Source organism: Setaria italica, chromosome IX (genome assembly GCF_000263155.2).
Source record: "Setaria italica strain Yugu1 chromosome IX, Setaria_italica_v2.0, whole genome shotgun sequence".
Classification (NCBI taxonomy): domain Eukaryota; kingdom Viridiplantae; phylum Streptophyta; class Magnoliopsida; order Poales; family Poaceae; genus Setaria; species Setaria italica.
Window position 1 is genome coordinate 46,414,321 of NC_028458.1, and position 23,064 is coordinate 46,437,384.

General features: G+C 43.7%; 3 protein-coding genes and 1 pseudogene across 5 annotated transcripts; 3 read left to right on the forward strand and 1 right to left on the reverse strand.

Annotated features, from left to right (window-relative positions):
• Positions 1-756: 756 nt before the first annotated feature.
• On the forward strand, positions 757-8,073 carry LOC101763253 (nuclear pore complex protein NUP93A). Its single transcript, XM_004984333.3, has 15 exons — positions 757-984; positions 1,106-1,197; positions 1,329-1,395; positions 1,944-2,003; positions 2,079-2,168; positions 2,515-2,784; positions 3,014-3,109; positions 3,262-3,393; positions 4,018-4,071; positions 4,167-4,250; positions 4,674-4,760; positions 4,848-5,750; positions 6,579-6,760; positions 6,853-7,144; positions 7,697-8,073. Exons 1-15 carry the CDS (start codon positions 853-855, stop codon positions 7,772-7,774), a joined length of 2,619 nt encoding a protein of 872 aa, XP_004984390.1. The 5' UTR covers positions 757-852; the 3' UTR covers positions 7,775-8,073.
• A 937-nt stretch (positions 8,074-9,010) lies between these two features.
• On the forward strand, positions 9,011-12,996 carry LOC101763657 (E3 ubiquitin-protein ligase SRFP1). 3 transcript variants are annotated; one of them, XM_004984335.3, is made up of 13 exons: positions 9,036-9,789; positions 9,917-9,998; positions 10,082-10,169; positions 10,339-10,377; positions 10,451-10,483; positions 10,589-10,666; positions 10,768-10,811; positions 11,002-11,042; positions 11,158-11,240; positions 11,327-11,418; positions 11,507-11,576; positions 12,220-12,249; positions 12,541-12,996. In XM_004984335.3, exons 2-13 carry the CDS (start codon positions 9,949-9,951, stop codon positions 12,661-12,663), a joined length of 771 nt encoding a protein of 256 aa, XP_004984392.1. In that variant the 5' UTR covers positions 9,036-9,789; positions 9,917-9,948; the 3' UTR covers positions 12,664-12,996. The 3 variants fall into 3 exon arrangements, with proteins under 3 accessions (XP_004984393.1, XP_004984392.1, XP_022679116.1); XM_022823381.1 differs by having other exon boundaries at positions 9,047-9,998; XM_004984336.3 differs by lacking the exon at positions 12,220-12,249 and having other exon boundaries at positions 9,011-9,998.
• Positions 12,997-13,740: 744 nt separating this feature from the next.
• Positions 13,741-16,797, forward strand: LOC101764591 (lipase). Its single transcript, XM_004984337.3, has 12 exons — positions 13,741-13,894; positions 13,973-14,182; positions 14,264-14,317; positions 14,441-14,520; positions 14,739-14,804; positions 14,921-14,968; positions 15,064-15,131; positions 15,224-15,296; positions 15,403-15,564; positions 15,673-15,867; positions 16,300-16,376; positions 16,457-16,797. Exons 1-12 carry the CDS (start codon positions 13,846-13,848, stop codon positions 16,656-16,658), a joined length of 1,284 nt encoding a protein of 427 aa, XP_004984394.1. The 5' UTR covers positions 13,741-13,845; the 3' UTR covers positions 16,659-16,797.
• Positions 16,798-17,505: 708 nt separating this feature from the next.
• Positions 17,506-21,696, reverse strand: LOC101765007 (annotated as a pseudogene).
• Positions 21,697-23,064: the final 1,368 nt, after the last annotated feature.

The window sequence follows — 23,064 nt, forward strand, 5'->3', positions numbered from 1 at the left end:
CGCGTCCCGGGCCCGGCGGGGCAAGCTCCGGCGGCGGCTCGGGGCTGGAGGGTGAGCACCCCAAGCGGCACGGCCGGTGCTCGGGGCATGAGGCCGGCGGGGGCAAGTCCTCAGGCGGCGCGGTCGGGGTTCGAGGCAGGTAGCGCGGCCGGAGCTCCCCTGGCGGGCCGCTGTCACACGGAGGAAGATGTACTCGTGACAATGATAGGTGGGGCCCGCTGACGGTAGCTAACGGAAGTTGAAAATGGTGATCATCCCATCTACTTGAGTACCTCCAACCAAACAAAAAAAGGACGAACTCATTCTTGTCGACCAAACATGAGTCGGGACGATCCCATCCAAAAAACTGGGATAAAATCGACCCATCCCATCTAATCTCCAAACCAAACACGATAAGTCCCCAACTGTGGATTGGCTTCATCGAGGCACTTTCAAGTTTCAGCCAAACGCAGCTAGTGGATATGCAACTTTATCAGATTCACTAACCAAAGCACCGACAGTATTTACAATATATTTCTAAATAAAGGTGCAGATTTTTCAGCTCGTGTATTCGATCCAAATCGTTTTCCCCCCCTTTCATGAAACGAGCTTGTAAATATTTAAAAAAACAAAATAAGAATAAGAAAAAAATACTGGAATTATGGGCTGAAATGGGCCTTACGTTCAAGCCTAACGATGATCCAACCTCTATCTCAGACGAGGCGCGTGAGCCCAGCCCAGCCCAGCAACCATTTCACCAGAGCGCTCCACCGCTTCTCCCCTCCGCGCACTCCAAAAACCCCACAGCTCCAGCGCCGCGGCGGAAAGCTCCGCCCCCGAAACCACGAGCGAAACCCTCCTCCCCCGGCGGCGATGGCCGGCGTCGGCGGCAGTGGTGTAGGAGGCGGCGGAGACACGGAGATGGGCGGGTGGACGGGGCTCCTCCACTCCTCCACCAAGCTCCTCGAGCAGGCCGCGCCCACCCCGCACTTCCCTCCCCTTCAGGTGCGCGCCCCGGCGATGTGCTCCAATTCCTCCCGCGCCGCTTCTTCTCTCTCGCTCGGCGCCGACGTAGGTTACGCGTGTTCGCCTCCTCCCCTGACGGGTTCGTTTCCGGCTCGCGCAGAGGAACCTGGACCAGCTCGAGGCGCTCTCCACCAAGCTCAAGGCCAAGACCATCCGCGCCGAGGCGCCGTCTCAGTCGCTTTCCGCCACCAGGTAGATGGATCTCCGGAGCCCACTCGATTAACCTGGGGAGCTTCCATGAGCAGTCTCTTGTTTCGTCTGAATTGCAAGTGCCACTTCAAGTTTTTTTGGGGGGACTTAGGGTTTCGGTTGTACTTTTGCAGGTTGCTAGCGCGCGAGGGGATCAATGCTGAGCAGCTCGCCAGGGATCTCAAGTCATTCGAACTCAAGGTAATGGATGGGCGTGTCAAGTGAGCTGGGAACACTGCATTTTGGTCCCTGTATCATACACTGATATGTCAAGTTTAACGTAGGGCTGATGATTTCGTTTTTTGACATCTTGAGGTGGTTTAAGAGGATAGGTCTGTCGGAAGCAGAACAGTGGATGGAATTTACAGTAGCATCACTATCCAGTTGAGCAGGAAGCTGCTATCTAGGATCCTGAATGTTGTTTGTTTGAACATGCTGATAATGAACTAGTTTGAGAATGAATATCACACATTCTCTCGTGTTTATTACAATAAAAATATTCAACTTTCATCCCTTATCATACAGAATATGATTTACTCCACATCATTTTGATTCCAGTTTGAGTGTTGAACCTAAATGTGCATGCACTTGATGTGGTAAATTCTGCCAAACAGATGCCTAATTGATCAGAAGAAAACCTTACCGCAGTATCATTTCAGTGGTGTGCCTATATGTGCTTCTGTGGCTTTTGAATATCACTTGCTGGACTGCTAATGCGTGCAAATCTTGTCTAAATTTGATGTTTGCAGACAACCTTTGAGGATGTTTTTCCATCTGAAGCAACCTCTGTTGAGGAGTACCTGCAGCAGGTGAGTACTTAAATGTCCCTCTTAGTTTACAGTCACCTGATTTTCATGGAGTACAAACATAATATATGTTTTCAGCTTCATGAAGTGGCCATAGTTTCATCCATCCAAGAAGCTCAAAAGGACAACTTAAGGAGTTTTAACAACTACATGATGCAAGTTCTTGAGGTTGGTTCGTTCTTCCTTCTATTGAGTTCTATTTATGTTTGACCAGGGCTAAGCTGCCGCAAATACCTTCTAGATGACACTTTCCTGGATCAGCATTGGTGTATGTTTCATTGGCTATTCAACTTTCTTTATTATCTTAATTTTGTTTGTGTTTGGACAGCTTTACTGCACCTTTCTGGCAACAACCTAGATTATAATAGTTTTGTAACCTGATTCTTATTGTTAATAATGGTTCAAGAATTAACATTTCTACATTTTCTTTTCATTGTCTGTTGGTCATTTAACTTTAGAATAACGGTTTGTTGGTGCCCCAGAGTTTTATAACTGTATCATATGTCTGCTGTAGGATGACTGGCAGAAAGAGAAGAGAGACTTCTTGCAGAGTCTAAGCCGGCTTTCTACATTACCCAAAAGAAACACTAATATCTCAACCAGTGGATTGGCTCGCCCTGCTTTGATGCCACCATCAACTTCGAGTCCTCATGCTTCATCAGGCCTGCCCTCTGCAGGGGTGATGCCTATACCTAACAAGACTATTATTGAAAATAAATCTTCAGTTTATGCTGGGGTTGTAAGGGACCTCAATGAGGCTAGAGGACGCAGTCTACCTTTTAATGTAAGCTCCCTCTACATCTATGTCAAGATTCAACATGTTATCAGCCATAAGGAGTTTCTAGATTAAAAATATCAGCCGTCTACAATTTATTCTCCAATTTGCCAATTTTGATTGATGGCTCAAGTTCCTCTCTCGTATAACCTTGATGTTATCATCAAAGCATAAAAAATATCTTTCTTACGCAGCATCTTAAATCCACTTCTGCTTATTAATGTTGTATTTTGCTTAGCCTGCTACGGCTTTCAGGGCTGCTTATGAGTCATTATCTGTTGATGCTGTTGGCACAAAATCAGTGACGATGCAGAAAATGTGGCATCTAATTCAGGTAATAATGTTGACTTAGTAACCATTTTTTGTTCATCTCCACTTACATTTCAATACATTATTCGAAGAACAGTATTGTGCCCTGGCAACTTCCACCATTTGGGTTTTGTTTCTTATTCTATTGTTGGTATTTCTGTTGTATATCTAATTCAGGCATTAGTTGGGGAAGGGTCGACCCATCGAAATGTTTCAAGAAAAATGTCACTAGTGATAGGTGCAAGACACCATCTCGAGTGGGGTCATGAAAAGTACATACTTGAGACAATCAACAGCCATCCAGCTCTTGTAAGTATTTCTGTTTTACTCTTTTACTGATTACTTCATTCACAAGTTTGTTTCCTTATGGAAGTCGAGTATGCTGTTCAAGTGCAGTTATGTAAGATTTGTAGTGATGATTTTGGTGCATATCTATTCTGTTTGATCCCACTAAGCGCGGGGTATCCTGCTTTACTGTTGATTATCTTATACAAAACTGAATTTGGCACTCACACACACTCAGTGCATATCCGTGGGACATTTTTTACTAGGTGTTTAGTTATAAATTCTGGATCCTGGCACTACCTATTCAGCTTGTGGCTCTTTCTGGGAGTTTCTGTACTACAGTATTTAGTGATAAGTTCAGGTATCATGAGCATATCACTTGGTTGGTATCATATACTCAGAAGTTAAGACAATTCACTCTCGTAGTGCCTTACTGACATGGTGAATCGCTTCAAGCTTTATTTGTCCACCTTTTTACATCTAAACCATGAAGTCTCCACTACAATGAGTTCTTGTAGCGATTTAAATTCTACCATATATGTTCTCGTGTTTTCCATTATTGGATTTTTTTTTCTGTTCTCTATTCATGCAAACGCTTCTCCCATTGCGTCACCTGATAATCAACCATGCTTTGATTTGTTGTTTTAGGCTGCTCTTGGTGGATCTGTCGGCAATCTTCAGAAGATTCGGGCATTCATGCGGGTTTGTTTCGAGTTTGATGCTATTCTGCAGTACTGCTGTTGCTTTTGTGCTAATATTTGCACTCCAATGCATTTTCTGTCCTTATGACATGACAGGTACGGCTGCGGGATCAAGGTGTGCTAGATTTCGACGCAACTGATCTACGCAGACAGCCTCCAGTGGATACAACCTGGCAGCAGGTTTGTTTTTGTTTGCACACTTATAACATTGAAAGAACTTTGTATTCAACACCAATATGCTCATCATTTAATGGATCATTGAACCCCACAATTAAATTGGTTAGTTTAGCTGCAACTGCAGCTTAATGTAAACGACAGCAGTAGTCAATGCGTTATTTCTAGACTTACTGCAATCTGCATCTAAGTGTGAGTTCTTGTTTATAATAGAAGGTGCATCTAGTTCCTTATGTATTGTCTTACATTGGCCCATTTTTAGAGGACTGCTGCTAGTTCCTTCTGTACATTGTGCTTGGGTTTGTTAGCTTTGTTGAATGAATCCTTCAATTGCAAATCCATGTATTTCACTGTTCACTTTTGGTAGAACTTTGGTACTATCATGCACCTATCTTTGATTTGAAGCTTCACTTATTGCCATCTTTGCAGATTTATTTCTGCTTGAGAACCGGATATTATGATGAAGCAAGACAAGTTGCGCAATCATCTCGTGCTGCCCACAACTTTGCCCCACTGGTAAACTTTCTACAATCATGAATGTGTCATGGATCACTGTTCGTGATAGGGCACTTGGGACTTACCGATACACATATTCTTCCACAGCTTGCAGACTGGATTTCTACTAATGGTGCCGTATCGCAAGATACTGCTCTGGCAGCTTCTGAGGAATGTGATAAAATGCTCAGAATGGGTGATCGACCAGGGCGTCCTGGTTATGACAGAAAGAAGTTGCTGCTGTATGCCATAATTTGTGGTTGTCGACGGCAAATTGACAGACTGCTAAAAGATCTGCCAACGCTTTTTAATACTATAGAGGATTTCTTGTGGTTTAAGTTGTCAGCTCTGCGGGAACACAATAATGCATCTTCTTCTAGTGTTTTGAATGAAGGCTTGGTGCCTTATACACTGGATGATCTGCAAAGTTACTTGAACAAATTTGAGCCGTCATATTATACAAAGAGTGGAAAAGATCCCTTAATCTATCCCTATGTCCTGTTTTTAAGCATCCAATTACTCCCAGCAATTCTTTATCTGTCTAAAGAAATTGGAGAGGATGGATACCATGTTGATGCTGTGCATATTTCAATTGCTTTAGCTGATCATGGTGTTCTCCCTGATGGTGTTGGATCAGGCCAGAAGATAGGTGTCATGGATGCTTGTGCAGAGGCTGCTAGCATAATACGGCAGTATGGCTCTATTTACTTGCGTAGTGGCAATATTGATTTAGCCTTGGAGTATTATGCACAAGCTGCTGCTGCAATGGGTGGAGGAGAGGTATCATGGATTGGTCAAGGGAATGCTGATCAGCAGCGACAACGAAGTTTGATGTTGAAGCAACTCCTGACGGAGATATTACTAAGGGATGGTGGCATACAACTTCTGCTTGGTCCAAGTGGAATGGGGGAAGAAGGGGAACTAAAGAAGTATATGATGGATTGGAGAAGCAGGCAGCAATTTTTACTTGAAGCAGCCCATCGGTGTCAAGAGGCAGGGCTCTATGACAAAGTAAGTAAATTTATTTATTGGTAAATTTATTTTAAGGTTTTATTTTTGTTCTTGTATTTTGGAATTAATTTTGCATGCTCACTTCGAAAACAAGATATGCGGAAGGCAACAGAACTGGTTCATCTTGTTGCTCTGTAGATCAGTGCTATGTATTCATGATAGGATTATATTTCTTCTGAAATCTTTTGCCTGCCTGCTTATTATTTGATTGAAAGAATCAATCTTAAGGCGTTGCTTGGCCTAGTAGCAGCTTTTTGAAAGCATAAACTCTTTTTCTGCTATTGTGTTTAATCATGTAACATGTAGTTGGAAACATCATTTTTGGAGCCTTGAAAGTAAGATCTTATGAGAATTATTAAAGATTCTTGTTACAGACCACATTCCAAATCGTGACACTTAAATCCCGTACTGAGTGCTGACCCCCAGTTTCTTACAGAACACCATCTGATTTATCCTAGCTACTCATCAGTTCTGCCATTAACCTGCTATAGAATGGCTTGTGTATAATCCTAATTAATTTGCTTGAATGCTGCACTGATATCAGTAATGAGTTTAAAGTCATGTATTTTCTATTTTCTTGCATGCATGCACTGATATGCTGCTAAAGTATTATTGAACTACATGACTAAGTTATGCTTAGTGTATCAAATATGATGTGTCCATTGTTTGCACTCAATTTTGATTGCTATCTATATCCTGATGATTTTTTGGCCTTTTGTGGAAATTGGTATTTGTAAAGAGTCACCAGTGGATACAGCCTGGGAGCCCCGCATTTTTGTGTTTTACAGATCTGCATTGATTCATTTTTGGTTCACCTTCACATGACAGGCGGTAGAAATTCATAAAAGGGTAGGAGATTTTGCCATGGCACTTCAGATAATAAACAAGTGCCTGTCCGATGCTGTCTGTGCCATGGCACGCAATATGTTAGATGGTGAGAGTCGCGCTACAGCCCTAATCCATTCTGGCAATGAGATTATGGAGACAGCCAGATATTCTTCTGAAACCAGGTTATTTCCTCTCGTACCCTAGCACAGGTGGAGTGCTGGTTCTTGTCCTGTGCCAATGTTTTCTAATTTGTCTTGTGGAAACTTGCTTGCAGCGTTCAAGACAAGGATCTTATTTCCGAGCAACAAACTGTACTGAGACAGCTTGAAGCTATTCTCCATATTTATAGGCTAGCTCGAGCTGGACAGACTGTAGATGCTTTGAGGGAAACCATCAGGCTCCCATTCCTTCATTTGGACCCCCAGTCTCCAAATGTGACTGTTGATATTTTCAGGAATTTATCACCCCATGTTCAAGCTTGCATACCAGATCTCCTGAAGGTTGCTCTGAATTGCATTGACAACGTTAGGGATACTGACGGGACCTTGCGTGCTGTCAAGTCCAAGGTATTTCTCGTGTTCCTTTCGCTAATCAGCAGACTAGGTCACGAACATGTAGGCACTGAACCATGTGAAATAGGTGAACCCTTTTATGCTCATTCTGATACCTGCTCAACTCATAGCGACATACCTAGTGACCCCCTGATGGCACTTACACATTCTTCCCACCACCAGCAGCCAAAAAGGAGGCGTTTGTCGAAATTTACTCTGGGCATGGCACTTGTTAATGCTTACTTTTGTTATGGATACTTTTTTTCACTTGGATATAATTAAATACCATACAAACAAGGAATGATATTATTGTTTGGAAAATGGAAACTAGTTCAGATTGGCTTCAACTAATCTCAAGGGAAGATGAAGGGATATATCAGTATTTTATGTTTTCTGTAATATTGTTCATTTGTAGTGTAAACTATTTTGCTTTTTTTAAAAAAAAACTTGTAAACTATGCATGTTTAAAATTTTCTTTTGCGGATGCACTTGGTGCTATAATGACATGTTGCTAAACATAAATGCAATCCTCACTTTCTGATGCATTTTTCATTTCTAATTTCACAGATTGCAAACCTAGTAGCAAACAACATGAGCCGGAATTGGCCACAGGATTTGTATCAGAAGGTTGCACAGTGCATATAATGTGGTTTGTGTTTCAGAGGTGGCCCAGAATATGGACTAATCTTCATCAGAAGTTTTCGGAACTGTTTGGTGTTTGGCTGCTTGAGTACACAAGGTCTGTAGAACCGTGGAAGTATTATCCTTGCACGCACTGGATCTCATGTTTGTCGGCCCATCTTGTGTGCAATGAGCGACGAATGTAAAACTTATTTTTTTTTAAAAAAAGAAAATGCCACTTATGATTATCCCTTTCCTTTGCGGGAAACTATGATGGTTATCTTATCCCTGGCCCGTGGTGGCGAAGCCTTCAGATTATCCAACTGCCATTGTTGCTCGCTTTTCCCTTTGCATTTCTCGTTTCTGTACGGTGGACATTACGCTGTCTGGTTTTTTCTTCATAGTTTTGTTTGGTTATAAACAGGATGCCTACGGGTGAGATGATATGCACTGGGACTGGGGCACATGCGTCGACGAGCGCCTTCTATCAGTTGGTCGGCCTGTGTGCCTGCCTGCTTGCAAGTTGCAAGTCGCAGACGTGCATGGGAGTGCCTAGACCACCGTCCCGGAGTACGCATGGAATTGCATTTTTCAAGTTACTGATCGAAATGCAAGAATCTTGGAAGTTCCGTGGGAACTGGAAACAGCTAGGTATATTTTATGATGAATGCTAGAAATCTTGCACTAAAAATAAAATAGCTAAACTTGTGTATAACGTAGTAAGGGAGAAAGGTAATAATATCTCAATCCAAACAGGCTGCTGTGCTTATAAAAATGATGAAATGGATTTAAGAGATCACAGGCGACATGGCCTAACAAAGTACCCATGCCGAGCCGCCTTGCTGGAGCCATCGGCCACTGATTCCAAGCAAGATCTTGAATCGGTGTCTACCTATTGGCTCCTAGCTAGAAGCACGCGCTCAGTTTTCAACAGAACTGAATTCAATCCACCCACCCCTTGAATAAGCGGCAAGTTTAACAGTTGGGCAGCACTTTTTACATGAGCACTACGGTAAAACGGGGTAGAAACTAGTATGGGGGTGAACACAGTGGCAGTGAGAGCGCGTGAGTGGACTTTGGAACGCGACAGAAATGCTGCACACGGGTACGGGTAGCAGGGGCGGCATCAGCAGCGTGCAGGTATGGAAGGAGCATCACGCCAGCCCAGCCGAGCCGGGGCCCTGAAGCAACATGTACACCTTATCCTCCCGAATACTTTATTTTATATACATTAGAAAAAGCATTAGCGAGTAGTCCATCCCGCTCACCAGTCAGTCCGCTCACTTGCGAGCCAGTCCCGATCCACCGAAAGATGATTGGATACTTACCAGATACACAAACAAAAGAAACTCGTGTCAGTTCGGCCTGGATTGGAGCGGACTAACCGTCGGCTTTAGAATCTAGATCTGCGAGGTCTGGCCGCCGGATGATTGGCGTTTGGTAAGGTCACGCGAATAAGCCCGGGGATCGTCGCTCGGGGGCTTTCAGGTGAAGCCGCTCTTGCCTAGCCATGGAGGATCAGGGTTCAGGAGGCATCCCTGTATTTTTCTCTGTTTTTCTTTTCCTAGCAGCAAGAGAAATGGAGAATCGCCGTGAGATGACGCGAGCAGCAGCAGGGCCAGGGTCTGCGGGTGCTTTGATTTGCCGGCACGCCTCCCCCTCCCAGAATGGAAAGAAACTGGAAGGCGCCTGAATGGGAATGGATCTTGATGATAAGATAAAGAAAGGAAAGGAAAGGATTCTCTGGGCCTGGCCGGCGACCTACCTCTGAGGCTCTGTCCCTGAGACGCAGAGAGACCGACCACTGCAAGTACAAGCATGGCACATTAAAGGCTTCTTGCCGGGCGGCCAACTAGAACAAGAGCCCCAGAACCAGAAGTCCAGAAGCGAAGATACTAGCAGCAGCTGCACAGTGCCCGGCCGCAGTAGCATAAAGAAGAAGAGGAAGAAGCTTTCCATTTACGGCCACCGAATCATCCATCACTCGCTGCCGTTTCACGGCGGCGACCCAATCCGGTTTCACCTGTTGCCGTTTTCAGGCAGGCAGTCCCTCAACTTTAGCGGGAGTATAAAAATACTCCGCCACCACCGCGGCCCAGCTGCGCGGCCGCGGAAGCCCCTCCTCCCTACCTGACCTGACCTGACCTGACCTGCTCTGCTCCTCAGATCTCCTCCACGCCGCGCCGCCTCGCCCTCCCATGGAGCACGACGCCGAGGCGCGCCGCGGCTTCGCCAGGATGGGCTTCGGGTCCGTGCTGCTGTTGTTTTTTTTTTCCTCTGTCGCTCTCGGACTCTCAATGGCTTCTGCTTCTTGTTCGCGCGCGGTTGCAGGTGCAAGCACTACCGTCGGAGGTGCCGGATCCGCGCGCCCTGCTGCGGCGACGTCTTCCACTGCCGCCATTGCCACAACGAGTCCACGGTGCCGTGCTCCCCTCCCCCCTCCTCCCGTCCCTGCTCCTATAGTCTTCTGCATCACGAGCAACGCCTGACGCGCTGACGTCTCTTGCTCTGTTTTCTGTTCTTATTTCCATGTGCATCTTCCTTTTGCTCTCGGTCCGCGTCATTGGATTGGATTGGACTGGGCGCAGAAAGACGGGCACGAGCTGGACAGGCACGCCGTCCAATCGGTGCACTTTCTTTTCCTCCTGCTCCCGATGCTACCCTGCTTTCTTCTTGGGTTGACTTCTGCTAGCCTTGCAGGTCATCTGCCTTGTTTGCGACACCGAGCAGCCGGTTAGTATTCAATTCAAATCTGGCATAAACTGATTGCGATACCAAGGATTTTCTTTCAGGTGATTCGTAATTTCTTTTTTGTTAACTTTTGCTTCTGTTTCTCAGGTTGCGCAGGTGTGTTGCAACTGCGGAGTTTGCATGGGGGAGTACTTCTGCGCGACGTGCAAGTTCTTCGACGATGACGTGAGATGTTTTTTTTTTTTTGTTCAGACGCTACCATCGCTAGATTATTTCGGCTGATCTGCTGATTTGGTTGGTTGTTGATGAGATGGTGTTGCCTGTAGGTTGACAAGGAGCAGTATCATTGCAAAGACTGCGGCATCTGCAGGTGTGTCCCCCCTCTCCACGTAGGGATCTGAATCACTCTGTAAACTACGATTCTGCACGACTTTAGTTGAGCTGTCCTTTTAGTTTGATCCAATTTCATTTGGAAGTGATAATGGGAACACGAATTACTTGGAATCACTGAAACAATATTTTCGATTAAAAGTTACTGAGCTGACTGAAAGTTTTGACAGAGTTGGAGGGAAGGAAAACTTCTTCCACTGCCAGAAGTGTGGTGAGCATTCTTCTTCTTTCTCCCCCGGCTACTTTGCTGTTTCACCAAACATTGCCCTAGACATACATTGCTCCAATCCTAAATTTCGACGATTTACTCTGATTCTTGCCATGAGGATCGTGCTACTCGACTACCCTGCGCGACAAGCACTGCTGCATCGAGAACTCGATGAAGAACAACTGCCCCATCTGCTACGAGGTGTGCCTGTTTGCCGTTGTTCCATGCTCTTCACTGAAACGAACCTCTGCTGATCTTGTGAAAACTGCGCTGTTATTGCAAGGCAGTACCTGTTTGATTCTTTGAGGGAGACGTCTGTGCTCCGGTGTGGGCACACGATGCACTTGCAGTGCTTCCACGAGATGTTGAAGCACGACAAGTAAGCGCCCATGCTGCTTTACCTGGCATCGCTTTCTCTTCCGTGTGAGCTTGTTTCTCCTAGCTACATAATGCTATCCATGATGCAGGTTCTCTTGTCCCATATGCTCGACGTCCATCTTTGACATGGACAAGTTCCTGAGGGCCCTGGATGCAGAGGTGCGCAGATCTCTCAGCAACGTTCTTAGCATGTTCCAATAGGCACTTAGCCTTTTGACTACAAGAAGCGATTGTGATTTCTGATCTAGAACGTGACGTTAACCCTCTCTGTTCTGCACCAAAGTCTCGTTTAATTTCTGAAAAGAAACAGCACAGTAGTTGAAATGATATTAGAGCATAAGGTTAACGAATCGTAGCCGATTACTCCGAGTGCATGTGGCAAATATTGCCGTAGTTTCGCCAATCGGAACTATGGTCCCGTTTGGTCGGCGGGACTGAGTTCCTGTCATATTAAATATTTAAATACTAATTAACAGTATTAAATATAAACTAATTATAAAGTTAATAGTATAGGTGGAGGCTAATTCGCGAGACGAATCTATTAAACCTAATTAGTTCATAATTTGACAATGTGATGCTACAGTAAACATGTGCTAATCATGAATTAATTAGGCTTGATAGATTCGTCTCGCGAATTAGCCTCCATCTGTGTAATTAGTTTTATAATTAACTTATGTTTAGTCCTTCTAATTAGCCTCCGAAGATTTAATGTGATATGGACTAAACTGTAGCTCAAGATCCAAACACCCCCTATATCAATAGCCTCTTTGTCCGAATACTGAAAGTGCTTCGCTCTCTGCAGATGGAAGCAAGCTACTTTTACATGGGAAAGGTCAGTGCCCAACTTCTACGCTGACATGACCCAACCTTCTGTCTCCGATATCTCTGGACCCCCCCTTTGTTCTTCTGGATAGAGTATTTACTCATATCAAGTATCTACTCCTTTCTTTCAAAATAGAGTATTTACTCATATAAAATTCAGGCCATTTATCAATAATCAGATTCAGATACTAAAAAACCCTGAATCAGTTGCCAAAACATCCAGAGAGAAGCTTTACAAGAGGCTGCGAAAGTTGCTGGTAGCATGCTGAATTGCTGATGGTTGTGCTTGTGGTTTGCACAGGGATGGATCGTGTGCAACGACTGCAGGGACACGACGCGGGTCTTCTCCGGCGTGGCGGGCCACAAGTGCTGCCACTGCCAGTCGCACAACACCTGCAGGGTCGGCCCCCCTGTTCTTCCCTAGCCAGTGATCGCCAGATTATTGTTGTTGATTCATCCGTCGATCTATACGTATCATCGGCGAAGATACACAGAGTGTCATTATAGCTTCTATGCACTAGTATTCTATTCCAGTCCAAGATGAACTGCGCCATTCCGTCTCACTAAATGATACGCATAATTAGCGTATATACCATGATTGTTGGGCTGGTGCCAATTTTAACCACCAACACAGAGTACAACTCATGACGAGTTTGTACCACAAAGAAGGTTTCATGATATCAATTTTGGATGGAAAACTATCTTCCAAGGGATTATTGCTATCTAACACGTATTTTGTTGGAATGCCTATTGTTTAGTTCAAATCTGTCGTGTTTTCAAGAATCAAGCAATAAGTTGAGTAGTTTTTGTGTTGGGTGAGACAATGGTGTTGTCTTTCACGTATACTTAGCTTTAACTAGATGTGAGGATGATCTGACATAGAACATTTACAATGAGTCATTTTTTCATCGACCCACACATGAATCTCATTGGTACTCAACATTTAATTAAAGGGTACAAAAATGCTAGAGACAATTCCCTCCATGCCACTGGAAGTTAGGAAAATATCTATTGGCAAATATGTCGCAGGTGATTACTTCAGTACATGTGGCGAAGGTTGGAGTCGTTACACCACCCCCCGAATCATACAAATAGTCTCTTCTTCTGAATACAGAAAAATCTCTGCAGATGGAAGCAAGCTATTTTTTATGTACCCTGGACCCCATTTGGGCCAGATCCAGATACTGAATTTTTTTTTTGGCACTCATCAGAAATTTAGGATACAAGATAAAATCATGGCAAGACAAAGGTGCTACCTCACAACAGCACCTTATTTCTCAAATGCCGTGGCGCGGTGGTATACTTTTCAGGGATGGATGGATCGTGTCGTGTGCAAGCCGAGCCACACGGCCCAGCTTTTCTCCGTCGTCTCGCGGACCCAAGTTACCATCCATCCAAAAACATCTGGTGCCGTGGGCCCAAAGCTTCCGCGGGCCGTCGCGTCCCATACCAATCGTCCCCACTGCGGCCCGAGAACGGTGGCGCACACATTTCCCGTCGCTTCCCTTCATCTCTCGATTCCTCGTCGCGGTCGCGGAGCCTGGTCCCGCCGCTCGGTCCTCCTGTGATCCTGTCGCTGTCCCCGCTTGTAAACTGGGCAACGACTATGGCGCGGATGTGGATTTCCTCTTTCGATTTCCCTTCCTCTGCCTCTGGTATAGTAGTTATTAAGCTCCCTTTCGCCCTCTACCCTCTCCATTTTTCTTGTTCCAACAAGCTTCTTGGTCCTGCAGTTCGGGTTCCTGGATCGCGCGTCTTTGCGCTGGGCGTGCTCCCGCCGGCGAGGCCAAGGTTCAACTTCAACCCGTTGGTGCCTTCCGTTGCGTCTGCCGTCTGGTGCTCTTGTGGCCGCATGGATAGGCGGAGACGCGCGGTCGAAGTGGCGGCGGCGGTTATGGTGCTCTTGCTGCTGCCGATCGCTCCTGCTGGGGGAGCAAGGAGAGGTACTTCGATTCATCTCACGCGAGTGAAATTCCTGTGGAATCCCATCAAAACAGGCTCTGATTAGTTGTTCTTGTTCTCAGATTGGGGTTTCCATCCCCCCTCTTCTTTTGTTGGTTATACTGAGCCCAACACAAGTAAGTAACTGTGCATTCTAAATCACCAGTATCTTGGTATTGATTGTTAATGGTAAGTAAGGCTTTGGATTGGGTTTCTTACTATCACTGCCTTGTGTAAACCAAGTGTTCTGATTATCACAGAACCCGATATCAGGAACAGTGGGCAGAGTTTTGTTTTTAACTATACTCTGGCCAAGGCTATTGTGGAATATGCTTCAGCTGTAAGTTATTTCAGCCCCCTTAATTTTAGCTGAATGTGCCATATGTACTACAGTACTAGCTTTTTATATTATTTCCCGCCATCTTTTCCCTTGCATTTCCTAAGAGTCAGCAACACCTTTTCTTTTTAACTTCTTCTCATCCATTTAACATTAGTTTTTCAGTTTTATATTTTAATATTCTCATAAAGATACCCCCATTTTTTTCTTCTGGTATACAGGTATACATGACAGACCTAACGGCTCTATATACATGGACATGTTCAAGATGCAATGACTTGACTCGAGTATGATATCTGGGAATATGGTGTCTAGTAATAGTTTATTGTAATTTGTTTCAGTTTAAGCACATCAAAGATGCGCTTTTCACTGACTTTATTGTGGGTCCCTTTTCACAAAACAGGGCTTTGAGGTGACATGTATAATTGTTGATGTCCAAAATTGCTTGCAGGTTTCTGTGCTACTGCCTTTCCATTATATTGTTCCGTCAATTTCATTCATTGAAAGAAAAATAAGCAACCGGTGATTGTCCATCCAATGTGGCAGGCATTCGTTGGTGTTGATCCCAATCTCAATGCTATCATTGTTGCAATAAGGGGAACTCAAGAGAACAGGTTCTGAAATAATTGGCAAACTTCTACTGATCTTTTTAAATTTCTTGGAGCTGCAATCTCATGATGCCCCACTTCTTAAATTTCCTGATCAGCATACAGAACTGGATTAAGGACTTGATATGGAAGCAAGTTAATCTTAATTATCCCAACATGCCCAATGCTAAGGTTTGTGCCATTAACCATTTGATATAATTATACTTCTTTTTTAAGAGTACAACATGTCTAATTTTCACCCTTTTTTTGCCTAATGGAATTTCTGCTCTCGTTAAAGGTCCACATTGGGTTTTACTCTTCTTACAATAATACACTTTTACGTCCAGCCATCACGAATGCTGTTCGCAAGGCAAGGAAGTTGCATGGAGATTGTGACATAATTGTTACAGGGCACTCGATGGGAGGAGCGATTGCTTCTTTTTGTGCGCTTGATCTTGCCGTAAGTGACCCCAAATACCAAATATATATTTATTGGCATAAGGTTCCATTTTTGTGGACATGGACTTTTTTTTCTTCATTATCTCTGAATTGTCTCCTTGGTTTGCAGATCAGCTTTGGAAGTGACAATGTTCATCTGATGAGTTTCGGTCAACCACGTGTTGGCAATGCTGCTTTTGCCTCCTATTTTGCCAAATATGTGCCAAAAACAATCAGAATGACACATGAACGTGATATTGTGCCTCATTTGCCCCCTTATTTCTTCTTCCTCCCACAGCTGACGTACCGGCACTTCCCCAGGGAGGTATGCCTCTGCACAAACCTAGGAAGTGTACTGTGCTGAGCACTAAACATTTGTCCTGTTGTGCTTATCTTTCTGGATTAAACTAAAAAGTTGAACTAGATGGTGGTGTGCTTTTATCTTCATGTGCTAGTGAACACTAGTTGCTTCCGGTATGATATGAGGATCCACACAGTATGTAAGGATAGTTACTAATCTTTCGGTTCTTTAATGAATTGTAGTAAAGTAGATTACCAATTTTGTTTTTGAGTGGATTAAGCTGCTATTCCGTTGAGCCTATTTGAAGAACCAGTATATGCTATTTTGACCAGAATCTTACCTGAACTGAGTTGAGCCTATTTGAAGAACCAGTATATGCTGTTTTGGCTAGAATCTTACCTGGACTGAATCTGAAGTTTTACCTGCCTCAAAACTTATACTTTTTACATGTATTAGGTGTGGGAACATGATGTTGATGGCAACACAACCTTTCAAGTCTGTGATGGCAGTGGTGAAGACCCAAATTGTAGCAGGTGGGCATCTGTTTTCAACCGGACCTAGTAGCTTCAATTTGTTGCTGCCTAGCTCAACATCTATCTGTTTTTCACTCCAGGAGCGTGTTTGTGCTGTTCTGGAGCGCTTCTGACCATTTGACCTACATGGGAGTTAAGATAGAAGCCGACGATTGGAGCACCTGCAGAATCGTCTTGGGACAAAGCGTTGAGCAACTCGGGATGAGTCTCGCCAGCAACATTGCTACGTCAGGACACTCCGTCGACGTTGTCATTGCAGACCATAGCGTGCAGGTTGATTGATGCAGTTCAGGCTAGTCATGCCTATTAGCCTATAGATAAGCTGTTACTTTTTTCAGAGCAAAGGAAATATTTGTTCCATTTTGCTCTGTGGTTCTTTCAGGCATTTACAGTTTGTGAATGTACGCTCTGTTTAGAAACTGATACGTTTCTTGGTTTCAAATATAGCTTTTTTTTTAAAAAAAACATAAGCACGTAGGCTTCAGATAATCTCGTGGAATCCACAAGATGAATGCCTGAATTTTTTGCGTGTGTGCTGTACACTGTGCCTCACATGTGAGTGCCACCCATATAATTATTAAGACCGGACCGGCAATCGAACCGGCAAGGTCCTTGGTTAGCTGGTTCAAACAGTCAGACAGTGTTAGTCTAAATCGGTTCGATATATTAGTTGAATATATCTTACTGATTCACTTCAAACACAAGGTGAAATCTGCCGCTCTTAAATTGGTAACGGGCTAACAAAAAAAACAGAAACCTCTATCAAACTCGGATTTCTTAGAAATAGATTCCAAGGTATTATATGAAATCATACAATTATGTCCACTTATCAATTATCCTTTCATGTAAGATGGCAGCAATTCTACTATAAATAGATAACATAAACTTGGACTTCATGGATTACAACCAAGAAGTCCATTTTTTCGTCGTGCGCTGAACAGCACATGACATGTATGGACAATTACAGTGACAGATGAACTAGTTATTTTCAATTACAATTACATTGAATGCGTGCATACAAAGAAAGTTGATAAGCATAACCATTGGAGAGGAAAGTTAACAGAAAAGGCACAAAAGTTAATATTTCGTAAATCTATTATAGGCATACAAAAGTTAACAGGAAGGCGGAATAAATATTTCCAGATTCACATTGGGCACACCTGACAATAGGCATACAAAAGAAGACAATTCTGAAAGACAATAATAGAAAGTTACCTAAAAGTCCGAGTCTCAAATATAACCAAGAAAGAAACAATTCTTATACATTGTTGATACATACTCCTACGCGCTTCATATTATTTAAGGATCATGCATGTCATGGATACAAAGTCTCCAAGAACATGACATTCATCCATAATTCCACATGCATTGTGCTGAAGCGTATGTATGTGTAGTACTTGATGCCGGACCATCATATCGTCACAGACAGCACAGTTGGATTCACGTAGAATTCACGAACATTGACGTTATCGCGTCCTTGAGACTAATTGGGAAGGTGCATGCGTCGTCGCGCTTGTACATGTGATCCATTCCTCGAGCAAGATTAACCACCTTTTCCAACAATGCCATGCATGGGCTGTTTCCCATCCAGACATCCCTTGACAATGTCCATCCATGCTTCGTCGATTAGCATCCCAAGCTTTCCTTTGGCTTGCTCTGGAGCGAACCCGTACTCCTTCATGCAAGTTTGCACCGTGGAAACCACATGCTTTGAAGCTTGTTCCCGCTTCAAAAAAGAAAAAGAAAAAGAAAAGAGAAAAGGGAACAAATAAATATGGGTCGTCGTTCACTAATAAAAAATTAATGTTCATTTTATATGTAGATAGAGTCAGCACCTCATGTGACATGATGTCATTGCTAATGCGCGCGATAGTACAAACACCTCTAATGATTTTCGGATAGGAGGAAACCCACTGAATGTCCTCCCTGGTCGTCACATCTCCCAGTGAAATGAATGTGAGGTTTGTTATGTGCATACAAGCACTGCTTGGTGCTGAAAGCTGTAGGTGCTCTTCAACCTTTGCTGGTACATAGTGCTCATCGCGCCATTTCACCTCGGCATGGTAACATTGAGCGATGTCAATTAACTATGTGTAATGCATGGAACAAATGTTAGAAATAAAGCCAACAAGCAAAATGTTTTTGTGTTTACTTTTAGTTAGATCTTTGGGAAATTAAAAATTTACCAGTTCTTTCGCCAATTCAGCATGACTGTTTTCCCCAAGTTTTAGCTCATGGATGATATCGTTTATATTGTCAAGTATGTTGATGTATAACGCTTTCATGTGTGCTGGGATTTGCTCCGCAACTTCTTCATTCCACCTGCCATCAATTTGAAGAAGCAAATGCAAATGTGTAAGGATGATGGTTAATTTTTTGTGCATTGCACATGCCGTTTCTAGAATCAAGGTCAAGGCCAACTTTTCTATAGCCATAGTGAACTCCTCGCTTTCTTCCGTGGTGCTGTAGCTGTCACAGAAGTCATCTATCAATGACACAAGTTTAAAGAACTTGGTCAAGAGTATCCGTGAATACGAGTACTGAGGCTCATGCACAACTCCGAGCATCCAAAAGTACATCTCCACCACTCTTTCTCGTGCAAATCTCAGGTCTGCCCGTGACCGGAGATCCTTCCACCATCTGTAGAATAACGAGCAAACACAAATTTAGTCATTAGAGCTTCACTTTTGCAATTAATTCAAATGAATTACCGCCCATGATTTAACTTTGCAAACTATCAGTAACTAATGTTGTCTTTCTTACATTGTTAGAGCTTTCAACTCCTCACAGTACAGAGCTTGCAGAATGTTGTAGTCCAGCTTTGCGAATTCCAGTATCGTGTCATTGCGTGAAGGAGCTGCTTTTCTCTCGTACACAGAGATGTAGCGCCTTGCTTCCACTCTTTCAACCCTCCGGTACCGAGGCGTTTCCAATGTACACTGCACCTCTCTTGCCAGCTCTGGCTCCAAAGAATCCATCACAGATTGGAGCCGGATCTTGGTGAAAGCGATGGCGCTGTCAAGTATCTCCTCTCCACGAGTTCTAAGATGTGCAGCGTCATATAGCATCAGGAAGCAGCTCACGTCATCAGTACTTGCAAAGTTTCCTTGCTCATCTTTAAACTTGACAAATACATCTGCATATTTGTAGAGTAAAATGAATCTCAATAACAATTAGTTGCAAATTAAACACCACAAATACATCTACGGCTGCCTTGGTTGGTTACCAGAAGAGACTCTGTAGCCATGCTTCCTGAGCAAATAGAACCGCAGCGAGGTGACGTAAAGCCCGTCGTCGTCACAGCCGCCTTCTTGATGCAGGGCCTGGACGTCGCGGTGAACAGCACGCAGCAAGTCATCGATCTCCTCCCCGTAGTGGTAGCCCACTCCGATCCGTTGCAGCGTGTCGACGAGCTCCAGCTTGAGAGCCATGTCCGAAGAGGAGGCGAAGGTGTCCCGCACGATCTGCTTCACCTCCTCCTCCTTGACTCGTGCCCGTTCCTTCATGGACAGGAGCTGCAGGGTACGTGGATGGATGGTATATATATAAAGTTACAATGCAAGCGTCAGGCAGAGAGCTCATCGTCGTCTCGACATTGTTTTACCTGCGATGGAGTGCATGGCTGGTGGCTGAGGAAGAAGTCGCCCCAGGGGCTCGGGGTGTAAGGCTGGGGCTTCCTGTGCTCGACGACGACGACGGGGTCGCAGGTAGTGCCCATGGCTCCGATCAGGAGAGCACGCACCGGATTGATCGCACCAACTACGTTGATGGTTCTTGGAGATGATTGCATTATTGCATGGCCGCGTCGACCTGGCTCTGTATATATGGACCCGTGCGCCAATCAGACAGAGCCTTTCGTCCTTGTCATCCATTATTTTTTCCGAGCGTAAGCTCTGTATGCGGAGATCAGCAACCAAACCTGAAATCTGAACAACGTCGCGCCTTCCTATAGCCAGCGGTTGATCCTGGGTCTCTACGTGCTATATTGAGTAAGCGTCTGTCATCTGTTTGGTTGCGGCTGGTCTCCATTGCTTACCTGATTTGATTAATCCAACTCGTGTTCCATGCTTCGGTTACTGAGCAGTGACAGTTCCCTGATGCGTCGAACCCAACGTCTGATCTGATGAGACCACATGATGCCTGAATAGATTACTGTCCTTGCAGACCTCGTGGTTCACGTACTGGTAGATACCGACAACCGCGCACGCAGATTTTTAACACGGTCTCGGGCTGTGATGAGTTCGAGTTAGCCATAGCTATCCACATCTTGAGCATTCCAAGCAGTCACTTCGTATTTCACCATCCATATATTTTAGTTGACCATCCAATATTTTAAAAGGTTCCCTCTCTATACTACTCAGCTCTCCTCTCCTGATAAATCTCAATGTCCAAATCTTAGTGGCCTATATTTTATTGGTGTTTAAATTACTAGTCCTTCAATACATCCTTACAGCATGGACTAATAATTTTGAATGGCATGAGTATCATAAATTTATTAAAATAAATTATAAGCTATAAGTAATAATCAAAATTGCTTACCCTACCAGCAACTCTCTCCCTCTCTGTCACACACATATTTGTCAAATATTCTAACACAATACTTATATAAATATGTACTTATCTTATCCAGCTGTGATAGAATTTAGTTAAGCAATTATTGCTATACACATCATCCACATTCATAGTTTTTTTTACCTTGCATCAAAACCTTCATATATGTTTGACATATGTTTAATTAAATCCTTGGTTTGAGTTTCGGTCAAAAAAAAAATCCTTGGTTTGAGTTATGATCGGTATTTATTGCTTTTCATGCGTACATGTATATATGATCAACATGCAGACACACATCATGCATGCATCTATTAAATCAGTATTTATATATTAACAATGATAGTAATATGTAATTAAAAAGCAACATTGACTCCTTTTGAGATATTTTCATAATGAAAAATGTAGGTAATTTACTTTATTATCTTATTTTTGGTAATGTCAAATGTGGTAATTCACATGAATATTTAGGGATATTTTTTGAGCAAGATTAATTTATATTATTTTTATAATGGCATAGGCGACCGATTTAGAGTTTAGACGAAGATTAGAGGGTTATTTTTATAAGATCCAGATTATTCTGTGGGCATCGTCAAGTTGGGTTGGGCCACGGCTGAATGTTTCAGCCTGCCTTGTGTGATGGGCTTGACTGCTGCGTGCCGCGCGTGTTTGCGTGTCCTTGTGTGATGACGGCCCATCAAAGAGACTGTCGTACGTCAAAACTTATAAGAATCACAATTCTCGTCTGAGAAAAAAAAGTAGAGTCAATTCCGGACGTTTTAAACTATAAGAGCATAAACCGGACGTCCTGACCTAGGCATACTCGAGACATTTCAATCTTGTTTTTTTTTTCTTGAAACGGCCGGCATTACTGCCCGGCATGTATTGGATAGAGAGGAGTTTAAAAACTGTACAGAACTGGAAAAACGGGCCAAAAAAATGGAAATAATTTCAATCTTGGTGGACGAACAACTAAGATCCTGTTTGAGATTATAATCCACCCAGATTATATAAGTTGGATTATGGATCAAGAGTACTATATTTGTGGTCCTACGATAGTCTTTTACCCTACTACCCTTAGATCATAATCTAATTTATATAATCTAGAAGGAAACAAACAGACTTGTCGTTGTTTAGACCTGGCAACCTACCGAGGAGGGTGCTAGAGGTAGTGTTTTGGTTAATGGGGCTCGTCGAGATTAGGAACTCGAAGGTAAACACAGACACACGATTTAGACAGGTTCGGGCCGATAGATTGCGTAATACCATACGTCCTGTGTGTTGGTTGGATTGAATTGCTTTGGAGGAGGTCCCTGCCTCGCCTTATATAGTCGGGGGTAAGGTTACAGGTCAGTTGGTTACAAGAATACTAGTTGGATACGACTAAAGGAGTTCTACTCTTATTACAACGAATACTTTTCTAATCCTCGACTAGCTCCTGTCTTCCTATGTAGACTACACCGCCCTGCGTCATGGTCTTCATATCAAATGCGTCTTGGTGTCCAACCCTACATTTAGAACTGTCCAAATCTTCTAATGGATTCATAGACGTATGCTACGACAAGACCCTTAGTGCAACATGTGTAGCTTCTCTTTCGCCCAACTAAACCATTAGGCTGCTTTATCATAAGCCATTAAGGTCCTGTTTGTATACGCTTCTCCTAGCCACGCTTGGATTATAATCTAAGCGAAGATTTTCTCGCTTCTCGCTTTTCGCTTCTCATAGTTCAAATTTCTGAAGCGGCTTACCACATAAGCGAGAATCGGTGGAAATAAGCAAAACGTTTGGCGGGATTCTCACTTATTTCTACCGATAAGCCGCTTATAAGAGGAAACAAACAGGGCCTAAGCCTCACGGGCTAGGGGCCACAGATGTCCGGAACGGAAGCCACAAAGGTCCATTTCAGTTCACTTGGTGGTGCAGCTAGCAGCTCGACTTTTTTCTTTTTTTCTTCTCATCAACCTTGACTGACGCCCGTTCATAGTTCGATAGTAGTGGTTGAGTCTTCTTGGCTTGTTCTTGCGCCTTGATGAATTTATGTAATTCTCTTCGATCTACTAGCGGTGGCTCCATCTCCCTTACTTTTCTTAATTCTCTCTGTTTCCTCAACCACTCACTAGCTTGCACTTAGATTTCGGT